This window comes from Bison bison, unplaced genomic scaffold (assembly GCF_000754665.1).
Source record: "Bison bison bison isolate TAMUID 2011002044 unplaced genomic scaffold, Bison_UMD1.0 scf7180017864223, whole genome shotgun sequence".
Lineage (NCBI taxonomy): Eukaryota > Metazoa > Chordata > Mammalia > Artiodactyla > Bovidae > Bison > Bison bison.
In genome coordinates, this window is record NW_011494795.1 from 1183110 (window position 1) to 1195726 (window position 12617).

At 45.0% G+C, this 12617-nt stretch overlaps 1 protein-coding gene across 1 annotated transcript in view; it reads left to right on the top strand.

Annotated features, from left to right (window-relative positions):
• The first annotated feature begins 4352 nt into the window (after nucleotides 1-4352).
• BAIAP2L1 (BAI1-associated protein 2-like 1) overlaps nucleotides 4353-12617 on the top strand; it is a 54023-nt gene continuing 45758 nt past the window's right edge. Inside the window, exons 1-2 of the mRNA XM_010845745.1 lie at nucleotides 4353-4587; nucleotides 10099-10185. Of these exons, the coding sequence (XP_010844047.1) occupies nucleotides 4518-4587; nucleotides 10099-10185 (157 nt within the window). The 5' untranslated portion in view covers nucleotides 4353-4517. The remainder of the gene's footprint in view (nucleotides 4588-10098; nucleotides 10186-12617) is intronic.

The following is a 12617-nucleotide window of genomic DNA, read 5'->3' on the forward strand; positions in this document are numbered from 1 at the left end:
GCCACATACTGTACAACTCCACCTATATTACATCCTCACAGTGACAAAATTATGATGATTGAGATCAGTGGTTGCCAGGGGTTAGGGTGATTGGGCTTTATTATAAAGGGGTAGCATCCTGGAGACCTTTGTGTTATTGGAAGAGTTCTGTATCATAATTGTGGTGATGGTTATACAAATCTATACGTGTGATAAAACTTCATAGAAACAAGGCACACACCCTGCAAATTAGAGGTATAACAACTGGTAAATCCAAATAAGGTCTGTAGTTTAACTGTGTTGTACCAATGTTGGTTTCCTGGTTTAGATGATGTACTTTGGCCGTTTAAGTTCCCATTGGTGGAAGCATACATGGGACCTTTTATACAGTTTTTATAACTAGTTGTGTGCCTTAAGCTATTTCAAAAGTAAAAACTTAAAAGAATTAAGGAAAGATGAGAGAAATAGCAGCTATGGCAACAGGTCCCTGTGATCAAGTGCTAAGACTGACTGGCTTGCCAGGGGACTGGTGAGAGGGCAGCCTCGGCTCTGGGGCTTCATGGCTCTGCCTGTGAAGGAGGCTCAGCTGACTGGCTCCAGCAAGACAAGCTAAGTGGACTTCCAGTTAAGCGTGGCCCATTGACCTCATATGTTTTTCTTCTTTTCCGAGAATACATTAAAATGATGGCAAAGGAACTTAACCCCCTGTAAATCCATAATGTAGATACCTGAGAAAGGAAATATCTATTGACCAAAAGCCTAAAGAAATTTGGAGTGATAGAAATGGACAGAGGTACGATAACTGCCTTACACGAACCGAAAGAGCCTGCAGAGAGGAGTGCCGCAGAGAACTGAGCCCTTCACCCCAGAGAGCCCCCCAGGCTGCAGAGCAGGTCCCACAGGAGGAGGGAGCCACAGGGCTGGGACAGGCGTGACACAGGCGGCTCACCTCCAGGCCCCCTGGCTGCCCCAGCCACCACTGTCACAGCTGCTCCCTCTGCCTGGCAGCCAAGGTGCAGTCTCAGGATGTGTTACTCAGCGCTGCTCTCGACTTGGAGACCCCAGCCAAGGGACTGAAACTCAGGAAGAAGTCAGCACAGTGAACTGTGGGATACCCAACGGCCTTCCAGACCTGGGAAAGCCGGCTCCCTGGTGACTGCTGTTTCCACCCCCTGCCCACCCCCAGGGATAGGAAGTTAGAAGTTTCTCTGGAGAGACCCATTGGCCCTTGGCTACTGTCTCTTGGCCAGTTTCTTTACAGCTGACTCGCTGTCCAGTTGTTTTGAATGAAGCCGCCTAGTCAATAGCCACCCTGAATGCACATGCACACACTTCCAGCCAGCGCTTTAGGGCTTGATTCCTAAATACAAACTGATAGTCAAGGATCACCAGACACGTAAGGAATGCCTCCAACATGAAAGACCGTTAGATACCCAGCAGTAGGGGACTGGCAGGTCATAGCCCTCAAATTACAGTTTATTCAGATAAGAGATGATACCACATCCATAAAACAAGAACAGGATGCCTTTTAAAAGGAATAATCAAAAAACTTGAAAGAGCCCAAAAATATATCAAAAGTTTTAAAAGCAGAAGAGTTGGAAAGTAAAGTTGAGGCTATCTGTCAGAGACAGAACAAAAAACGAAAAATCAGAGGAAAAGGGTAAGATGATTAGAGAATAAATCCAGGTTATATGAAATTCTTCTCAGAGTTCCAGAGAATGAAGAGATGAGAATCAAACAGAAACGTTTTTCAGCCCTGAAGGATGTACTTTTCTCTATGGGTAGGGTCTGCTTGAGTGCCAGTAAAGTAAATTAAAAAAATACCCACACTGAGACAGACCACTGTGTAGTTTCAGAACACAGGAATAAAGAGAAGGGTTCCAGAAATAAGCCCCTTCCCCTGCCCCATCTCATAAAAAAAAAAAAAAAGTCATATACAAATGACAGCTGACTTCTCAGGAGCAAAACTGGATATTAAAGACAGTGGAGGGCTTCCCTGGTGACTCAGTGGTAAGGGGTCCTCCTGCCAGTGCAGGAGACGCAGGTTGGCTCCCTGGATCCAGGAGGCTCCCACTTGCCTCAGAGCAACTAAGCTGATGTGCCGCAGCTGCTGAGCCTGTGCTCCCGAGCCCAGGAGCCTTGGCTACTGGCACGCCCTAGAGCCTGTGCTTGCTGCAGCTAGAGAAAAGCCTATGCAGCAGTAAAGACCCAGCACAGCTGAAAATAAATAAAATTATTTTAAAAATAAAGACAGTAATATATAAGGAGCAATATCTTTTAAATCCTATGGGAAAATCACTTTCAACCTGAAATACTCTGCCCAGCGAAATACCAATCAAACATCAAGGTAAATATAATTTCAGACACATGGGGACTCACATCTACCTCCTATGTCATTTCTCAGGTCATTCTTAGAGAATGATCTCCAGCAAATAGGGATAAATGAAGAAAGAGGAAGATGTGGAATCCAGCTAATGAGACTCTCGTCACACGGGAGACCAAAAAGGGACATGTGAGGGCGACAGCGTGGCAGGAGACGGCCAGGCCAGGCTGAGCGAGGACAGAGAGTGCTTGGGGATGTTCTGGGAGAAAAAAAATGAAGATTAACCGACAACTTCGGCTTGAAAGATGTCAATAGGCTTCTGTTAGATCTCATGGAGTATGAGGAAGATGCATGGAAAAATCTAAGGAGGCATTGGAATGAGACTTGTTAATCTCAGGAGAAACAAAAAGGTGTATCAAGAAAGGAAGCACCATTCTTGGTACATTCCTTACATTGTAGTGACCAGTATTTACAAAGTCATAATAAATATTGACTATTGATTTTCCAGGAAACTGCTGTTATGTAGGGAATACTGGAAACAAGGAAAGTAGAGTTGTTTACTGTAGCAGAAGGCCAGTGGTTATTGTCCAAAGTCAAGAAGTCAAGAATATTAATCAAAACTATGGCAGTAAATACAGAAGAGGACTTTCAATGGAGCTGTTACATGGGAGTAAGGCCAGGGGTGCAGAAGGGTTGAGGCAGGAATTATTTTCCATTTTTTGTCTAATAAAATAAAAGTTGATAAATAAACTTTTAATAATATTAAATAAAAGTTATAATGTTCTTTAACAAAGAACAGTTATAATAAAAGTTATTATGTTCTTTCTCCCCTGCTAACATGTAATGGAGAACCTCTTTATCCCGAAAAATACATGTGTCATGTTTCTGCCCCTTTGAAAGTTGTGTGGTTTTTTTATTCTTTGTTGCTTGGGCCTTTACAAACAAGGTACACATTTTGGTTGAGGTGGGCGGTAAAGAGATTTGACTGGTCTACCTGGAAAGATTAATATTGTGAAGCTTATTGTTTGTAGGTGGGACAAATACATTCAGTCACCAAATATATTCAGAGCCTCATAGGAATGATCTCTTATCTGTAACATCAGATTTAGGATAGCGTTTTAAATTTAGACTAGTGTTCTAAATAGTTGCCTGTCTTATACTTGTCATAGCGCTTCTCTCTCTGTTTATGACCTTCTATTGATGTTGAACTTACACTTTTAAAAATGAAATCCGTGACATCTGCAGAGATAAGAGCATCATGAAGCCCAGAATGGGAAACCACGTCTCCACCCCCACTGCTGTGAGCACAGGCCCTGGTGCACACTCCACAAATGTGTAATGGATGAACTGATGGCCAGGAGAAAATGCCAGTGACCACCTACAAAGAACGTTCCCGGCTGTCCTGTGTCCTAGAGCCATCCACACCCATCCCTCTCCTAGTAATTGCAGAGCAAAAACAGCTCTTAGAAATGTCTGTTCCCTTGCTCAAATTCCTGTCCATTGAGTCAGTGATGCTATCCAACCATCTCATCCTCTGCCACCCCCTTCTCCTCCCGCCTTCAATCTTTCCCAGTACCAGGGTCTTTTCCAGTGAGTTGGCTCTTCGCATCAGGTGAGGTAGCCAAAGTATTGGAGCTTCAACTTAAGCATCAGTCCTTACAACGAATATTCAGGCTTGATTTCCTTTAGGACTGACTGGTTGGATCTCCTTGCAAGGGACTCTTAAGAGTCTTCTCCAACACCACAGTTTGAAAGCATCAATTCTTTGGCACTCAGCCTTCTTTATGGACCAAAAATCTTCTTTATTGATAGCCAAAACACTGTCCATATACTTAAGTTCCTGTCATGCACCTGTGTTTCCTATCACTAGTGTGACAGCCATTAACTTACCTAAACCCAAAAGGAGCATTGGCTTCTGAACTGACAGCCCCCTGCAGGGTGTGCTTTGTGGGGACTGTATGTCTGCTGCAGACTCCATTTACAGTTAGTTCTAGGCAGCTCCAGGGCAGGCGTGGCCAGGGTCACGTGGCCGTACCAGTTCCCTCAGGATGGACGTGCTCTTTCCTGCTTTTGAATCAGCATCCATGACTTTGTGGACGGTACCACTGGGCACACATGGGGATCCTCGGCTATGCAGTGACGACCTCTAAAGGTTACTTGCTCTAGTGGTCACTTACTTTCTTAATTTGGTTTTTTGTTTGTTTTTCAGAATGTAATGGAACAGTTCAATCCTGGGCTACGAAATTTAATAAACCTAGGGAAAAATTATGAAAAAGCTGTTAATGGTAAGTGTCTGTTTTCTAAATTTATAAATATAGAGGGCGTACAATTACTCATTAAATATTTTACTTAATTATTTGTAAATACTTGTTACTGAATTTCTAAAATATCTTTAAATTGGTACAGTTTATAATTAATCTACAGAACTTTGCAATGGTAGGATATTAGTTTATTTGAAATGAATGAACTGAATAATAGACTACTATAAGTGACATATCTTAAACATCAGATTTTGCTTCTTGAAACTGCTTAATCTTTTATATCATTAAAATATAAACATGTTTTCTACTTTATACACCAAATTCTTTGTAAGCCAATATATTAAAGAGGTAGTTAAAATGTTAGGATCCTAAAGCATAGGAATTACTCTCCTTTTTATTTATATAGAAGAATTTCTGATCTTTGTATCGTTGGGTGGGGGGCGATGTATCCCTTTTGCTAGTAATATGAGAAATAAGATGTTTAGCCTGAATGGAAAAACATCTAAATTAAAAGTTGAACTTAGATTCTCATTTAAAATGGACTCAAGCATTGGCTTTTGTCTCTCTGTGACCTAGAGTCAGTTGCTGGTTTGAACAGATTTCGTTTGAGGAAGGTGATGTGCGTCTACACATGCATTCTCTCCCCAAGGCGGGTGTTGTCAGTGATCGTCTTGAAAATAATCACCAAATTCTAACACGGTCAGAACCGTTCTCCATAGGTAGCACGTGTCACCCACCCGCCAAACATTCAGATCCCAGTTTCACCATCTACCCTGATTCACTGGGACCAGCATGTAACATAAGTAGAAAGCTTAGTTTCCAACAGTAAGATTTGAAGAAACCTTCAGGTCAAGCTCTGTGTCTTTTCTCCCCGTCGTGCTTCTGTCCTTCACAATACGCCCACCTCTGGCTGCTCCCTGGTGATGTTTTGAAAATAAACCTGCGCCCTCACACCCTCAGCCCGGGCATGTGCCAGGAAAGGGGAGGTTACTGGCAAGACTTGGGACGTTGGATGACAGGCGCTCTGCTGTTGCAGTCGCTGCCGCCATAAACCGCTTGTTGACTTTCCTCTGGATCTTGGTGCTCTCGGCCAGTGTCCAGCGTCAGGAAGTGCAGCAGACCTGGCCTTTTCCTCCCTCACACCCCCGGCAGTATGGATAACTTCTGTGGGTGCCCCCTCCCTCTTTTAACAAGCTGGAGCCTTGTTTTGCAAGCTGACTCTCCCCTGATGAGGGGGTGGGGGCCTTCCCTGGTAGCTCAGAAGCTAAAGAATCCACCTGTAATGCTGGAGACCCCAGTGTGATCCCTGAGTCAGGAAGATCCCCTGGAGAAGGGAATGGCTACCCACTCCAGTATTTTTGCCTGGAGAATTCCATGGACAGAAGAGCCTGGCAGGCTATAGTCCATGGGCTCACAAAGTGTTGAGTATGACTGGGCGACTAACACTTTGACTTTTTACTCCCCTGATGATCACACCTAGTCACAAGAACACAAAGTCGTCACCTTATCCATCACCATGAAGGAGAGCACTCTGACCTGCAATTGTTTTTTTCCTTTCTAGCATGAGCTGCCTCTCTGAGACAGAAATTTATAAAGTGAAGCAGTGAACAGCCCACAGCTTAGCCTCCTGCTAACAGGACTTCTCCCCAGAGGCCTCTTATCACTTTAATACCTCCTGAGGCCTATTTTGCACTTCATAAGGTGTTTTCCAGAATTTCTGCAGGCCATCTGTTTTTAGCTGAAGCCATTGAGAAACTTCAATGAAACGTGTCAAGTCCTTGGTAAGAATCTGTAGTACAGTCAAGGAGGCCACGTGTGCAGTGAGGCAGCAGGCACTGCTGATGAAGAGCACAGTCAGGGGGTCTGAGCGGGAGGTCAGGAGAGCAGGCGGGAGGCCGTGCGTGGCTGAGCGGGCTGACAGGGGCAGCAGCCAGCCGCTGCTTTCTGGTGCTGCATACAGAAGAGGCAGCCTGCAAGCCGAGCCCCGGGGTCCACACTCGCGTGGGTGCAGAGCGTGGGGAGTAGAAAACTTAAGGTGGAGTGAGGTCCCATTATTAGCGCATCTGGATGCAGCGTCGGTTACCTGTTGCTGTGTACACGCCGCCGCTGAGTTTGATGGCTTCAGATGACAGTAGTTCGCTATTTCCCATGGTCCTGTAAAGGCGGTACAGTTGCCTGTATGCCCGAGACTCTGCATTGCAGTCAGAATCAGCTGGGGCCAGGGCTGGGCTCACCTCCTTTCTCAGGCCTGGCCGGCGGTCCCAAGAGTACAAGCCCCGAGGGAGTTATGCCTGCTTGTACCCCATTGGCCAAAGCAAGTCACATGACCAAACCACTCCTCTGTGTCCTAGACACCACCACCAGCTGGGAGGTGTGATTCATTGAAGGCCACAATTATAAAAATCCACGATGAACTCTGTGGAGTGAGACAGGCTCCCCCTGGGCAGTGGGAGGCCACTGAAGCTTTTTGAGCAGAACTGTAACCTAGTGAAATCATATTTTAAGGAAAATTTTTCTGGTGGAAGTGTGTAGTTTAGGTTGATGAAATAGCTGGTCAGCCACTAAATGAGAACTAATGAGCTTCATTCCTTAAAACAGTAGCCTGTATAAAATCTCTAATATATTCACAAGAGGGAGTACAATTATGAAAATACCAGTTTCTTTTTTTTTCTGGATAATTTTTACATTAATACAGCTTTATCATAAAAGCAGGATATTTTACTAGACTAAGAAGATTTAATAGTTTTAAACATAAGTCAACAGTTAGTGAAACTGGAAAAATTCGAAACTGTTGTAATTGAAAAAATTTCAATGTAGTATGTGGATACAGACCAAAAATTTTGTTTGTGTTGTGTAATCCTGTATTACCCTTCTCCTGCTAATTTGCTTTGCAGCTTATCAGTACCTCACAATTTTAAATCTTCCCACTAAAATATTATATACATTAACTTGACAGCTTACTGGCTATAAGCCTTGTTTTTAGGTGGAGGCACCTCTTTTTCAGTGCTAGCTGAGACCAGAGAGTCAAAAAGCACTGTGATTTGAACCGAGGAAGTGACCATGCCAGCTGGCCTTGCATGCACTGCCTCTGTTTCTTCACTGACCTTAGGTCTGGCCCAGAATGTCTCTGCTCTGCTCCCCTTCATGAAACAGGGTGTTAACATCAGCACCCTGGGTCTTAATGCCGTCTGGTAGATTAATTAATTTAAGTGGCGAATTGGAAAGTCTACCTAAATGCTATTTGTTGTTGCTCTTTTTTTATAATTATGCTTTATGGTTATCCTCAGTTCAGTTCAGTCACTCAGTCATGTCCAACTCCCTGCAACCCCATGGACTGCAGCATGCCAGACTTCCCTGTCCATCACCAACTTCCAGAGTTTACTCACACTCACATCCATTGAGTCGGTGATGCCACCCAACAATCTCACCCTCTGTCGTCCCCTTTTCCTCCCGCCTTCAATCTTTCCAAGCATCAGGGTTTTTTCAAATGAGTCAGTTCTTCGCATCAGGTGGCCAAGGTATTGGAGTTTCAGCTTCGGCATCAGTCCTTCCAATGAATATTCAGGCCTGATTCCTTTAGGGTGGACTGGTTTGATCTCCTTGCAGTCCAAGGGACTCTCAAAAGTCTTCTCCAACACCACAGTTCAAAAGCATCAATTCTTCGGCCCTCAGTTTTCTTTATAGTCCAACTCTCACATCCACACATGGCTACTGGAAAAATCATAGCTTTGATTAGATAGACCTTTGTTGGCAAAGTAATATCTCTGCTTTTTAATATGCTATCTCGGTTGGTCATAACTTTTCTTCCAAGGAGTAAGCATCTTTTAATTTCATGGCTACAGTCACCATCTGCAGTGACTTTGGAGCTCCAAAAAATAAAGTCTGTCACTGTTTCCTTTGTTTCCCCATCTACTTGCCATGAAGTGATGGGACCAGATGCCATGATCTTAGTTTTCTGAATGTTGAGTTTTAAGCCAACTTTTTCACTCTCCTCTTTCACTTTCATCAGGAGGCTCTGTAGTCTTTTTGCTTTCTGCCATCCTCAGTCTTATGAAATAATACTGTAGTAGATCATTACATTTCCTAAACTTATTTGTATATATGTATGAAGTAAAAGCTGTAACTTTTGTAATTTTTTAACTCTCAAGACCTGCAAAAATAGATTCATCTATTTGCCATGAAACTCCTACTTTTTTGGCAATGGCAACCCACTCCAGTGTTCTTGCCTGGAAAATCCCAGGGACGGAGGAGCCTGCTGGGCTGCTGTCTATGGGGTCGCACAGAGTCGGACATGACTGACACGACTTAGCCTCAGCAGCATCTTCAACCAGACTTGTAGATTAATTAAGTCTATGACCTCTTCCACCTTTTTTCAACTTGAAATATCTTTTAAAATCCATCTTTGAAAACAATTCCCGCTCTACACGGAGGCAGAGTGGCTGGTGTGGCCTCAGGTTTTCTTCTCAGTGAGAGGAGATTGCTTAGGGATCTTTTATCGCCAAAATCCTGTGATTTCCAAGGCTCCCAGGCAAAGTGAGGTCTCTGTAAGAAGCCAGCCTTTGAGCAAGATAAAATATTTTCTCCAAAGTCACACTAAATAGCCTAGGTCTTATTGAAAATCTTGCTTACTGCATACCAAGAGTCTCCTGAAACCCAGCCTGCTGTAAAGTAAAAGAAGGGATTGGTATTAGCAGCTTCAACTAGTTTGTCCAATACACATGCTATTATGGCATTTTTAGATTAACCTCCTTTGTTTCACTTGCCCACCAAGGTCATGTTAGTTAGTTGGAAGTAACAGTGGAATTCAAACCCAGATTTGTCTTGCTTTCGACATGCTCTCCAACCACCGCCCACCCCCCCAAAAAAAAGGGAAGAAAAAGTAAACCAAATCAAAAGCAGATTTCTATACCTTATAATGTAGTTTTAAAGGAGAAATGTGATTTTTAAGATAAGTTTTCCTGTCTCTGCCAAAAAGGAGGGGAAAGAAAAGCAGAGCATTCGGTTATTTTTCAGGTAATTGCGTTGTTTTTTGAAATGATAATGCATTTCAGATTTCATACACTTTTCTCCTGGCAACAATATGGTAGTTGCTTGTGCCTTAGATTATCTGTTTCAACAGGAAAAAGTAAAATTGCTGTCAAAGGCCTGGGTGCCTAGTCCACCCCATACAAGCCCCTCCAGCTAACAGTGTTGCAGGCTTGTGTTGCTGTAAGTGACCAGCTGGCTGGAGTGGACATGTCCCAGCCTTGAGCCTGTGTTAGGAACACAGCCGCTCTGGGACTGGCGTCGAGAGCAGCTCCTCTGGGCCTCCAGCCCCTGTGGCTGAAGGTTCCCAGGGCTGGTCAGAGGCAAGGGTGCCCTGGGTGCCATCTGGTGGGGGGGTCCTCCACCTGGCAGAGCTCTCGAGCACCACCCCTGCCCTCTCAGCCATACTCGCCTTGGCCACAAGGGACTCAGGTGTTTGGAAGGAAACCTGTATCACTTCCTCCTTTCTGTGTGTAAGTGACTATTCTGTGTGCCACCTTCCCTCTCTAGCTATGATCCTGGCAGGAAGAGCCTACTACGATGGAGTGGCCAAGATTGGGGAGATTGCCACCGGGTCCCCCGTGTCAACAGAGCTGGGTAAGCTGACCGTCCATTACCTGTCCACCTAACTTGAGCCGCGGTTCCTGGGCTGCCGTCGTGCGAACCCGGAGAAGAGCACACGGAGAAGTGGCACAAATGCAAAATAGAAAGGGGGCACTCGGGTTCCTTCGCCTCTGCGGTCTGTCCACAGTGGAGGCTTAGATGAGGGCAGGCCACTGGGAACTGGGCTTCTGCCCCTGAGGTTTGGGCCCCAGGTCCCCCTTGAAGCATGAAGCCCGGGAGCCCTGACCTAGATTCCTAACTGGAGGGGTGAACACCAGCCCTCCCGCCGCTGGCAGAGCGTTTCCTGTGAGTCACCCCGCAGAGCCCGGCTCCTTTACGCTCTGCTCTTGGCCGTCGCTGCTTCCCCAGTCGCCCTCGGTTGTGATTTTTCCGGTTTTGCTGGTATGAATGGATCCCCTGTGCACTCGCAGAGGGTGCAGGCAGCCACACCCGGGCGCACCGAGGCTTCTCCGTACAGACCTCTCTCACTGTGCCGTCTCCAGAGCCTCACACAGAAGCATCATTTTAAAAACTTGTTGAACACATCTTACTTGACAAAGGGTAACATTTCCGACTTCACAGTGTGTGTCAGAATTTGAAGGGTTCAGAAAACCAGAGGAAAGGATTGGCACAGTGTGTGCTTCCTTTTTAAAGAAAAGTGCGCCCCTCTCCAGTTAAAAAGTGGACCGGGAAGCAGAGGCAGGGCAAAGGAGCATGTGTGCAAGGTTCAGATAATGGGTTTCTGTGCTAAGTGTCTTGAGGGTTTTTTAGATACGGTGTTTTTCCACGATCGCTTGGAAAGCTCTTAACTGACCCATAGAAGCCATGGAACAAGTTCGAGGTGTGGTGACGGTTCTGGGGTTGGAGGCTGGGCTGCTGGGTAAGGCAGTGGATGTGGGCCCTTGTTAACATTCTCTGACAACTTCTGTACTCAAAGAGTTCATAGTCTTGAAACCTGTAGCCAAAGCCTGAAGTGATGCTGAATGATGAATAAGTCAGTACTGCGATATGTAATAGAATCGGTTACATGCAGAAAATTTTCAAAACCCTGAGTAGTCTTCTGTTGGTGCCATAACTTCTGCATGCTCTGGCAAGATCTGAATTCTAGTAACCCCATCCAAAGTGGATGAATTTAATAAAATACAGTGTAAAAAAAAATTACATGCTGTTATGTAGACAGAAGCTGTAAAACTTAGGACATTTGAGGGATGATTGGACTGATTATAGGTTCCAAAAATAGAACTTAATTCAAAAGAAACATCCTATTTGTGTCAGGCGTCAGGCAAAAAAAATGCCTGATCCTTAGGCTAAAACATACGGTGCTTTGAATCACCATCATTCAGTGTGCCTTTTTAATGTTTTATGGTTCTTGCCACTGTTTGAATAAGACTTCTGTTCCACACCTTACTTGATTCAGCTGTGAGTTCATACTGTTGAATCAACTGTTTCCACAGCAACCGTGTTGTTATAAACATAGTCTTAAAACTTCAGCTTCAATGAGGAAAGCCTTCGTGCGTATGTGTTTCATTCAGAGGGGATGGAAATTACTTGCTATGTTTCATTTTTGTTCCAAGTTGCCCTTTTCACTTATATTCACTGTATCATATACTTAATTTTCCACTCGCAGCCATTCCATGAGAAAGTTCTGTCCTTGTTGGAGGTGCTTTTGGAGGCCTGACATGTTCTGCTTTTGATTCACTTAGTTTATCTTATTGTTAATGTTTAGACTAAAATACTACCCTGTTTCTGTTTAAATTCCTGTATGGAAGAGCAGAGGACAATTCATAGGAAAAAGAGAAAGACCTAAAGTAGATTGTGTCTTTCTTGTTTTTCAAGAAGATTCTCTTGTCTGGTTTCTGACCGTGTGGTATTGGTGTTAAGACCTGCAGGGGAGTGTGTGCCCGACCACACAGTTAGCAGGTGGTCCGACTTGAGAATCTGGGCTCCTTACCTCCGCACTTGACTGCGCGTCCCTGCAGCCAAGGGAAAGGAAAGAGGCAGCCAGTCAGGTCGCTGAAGAGGAAGAAAATGGAAACCAATCGGTGGGGACCTTTTGGAGGAGATGACTGAGAATTGTTGGTGTCTGAGCAGCCAAAGCCTAGGGAGGGCAGCACGGGTGCTGTTTCGAGCTCAGTGGTCTAGGGGCCCACCCAGGAACACCAGGTGTCACAGGTCAAGGAAGATGGAAATACCAGAAGTGTTACAGACATGACGTTTGGCTTCTTAACGGCTGTTGCTTAACCTTTGGACTGCTGTGCTTCGTGTAGAAACTCGGGTCTTGGTAAGTGTGTGCTGTGAGCACATTGCCTCGTCTCACCCTCGGGAGTCCCGGCGGTGGACGTGACCTCTCAGGTCTACTTCCCAGGGCGGGCGCTCAGCCCGCGTTTCCTCGGGGAGCCCATAGACTGGAAGAGGCAGCCCGGCCG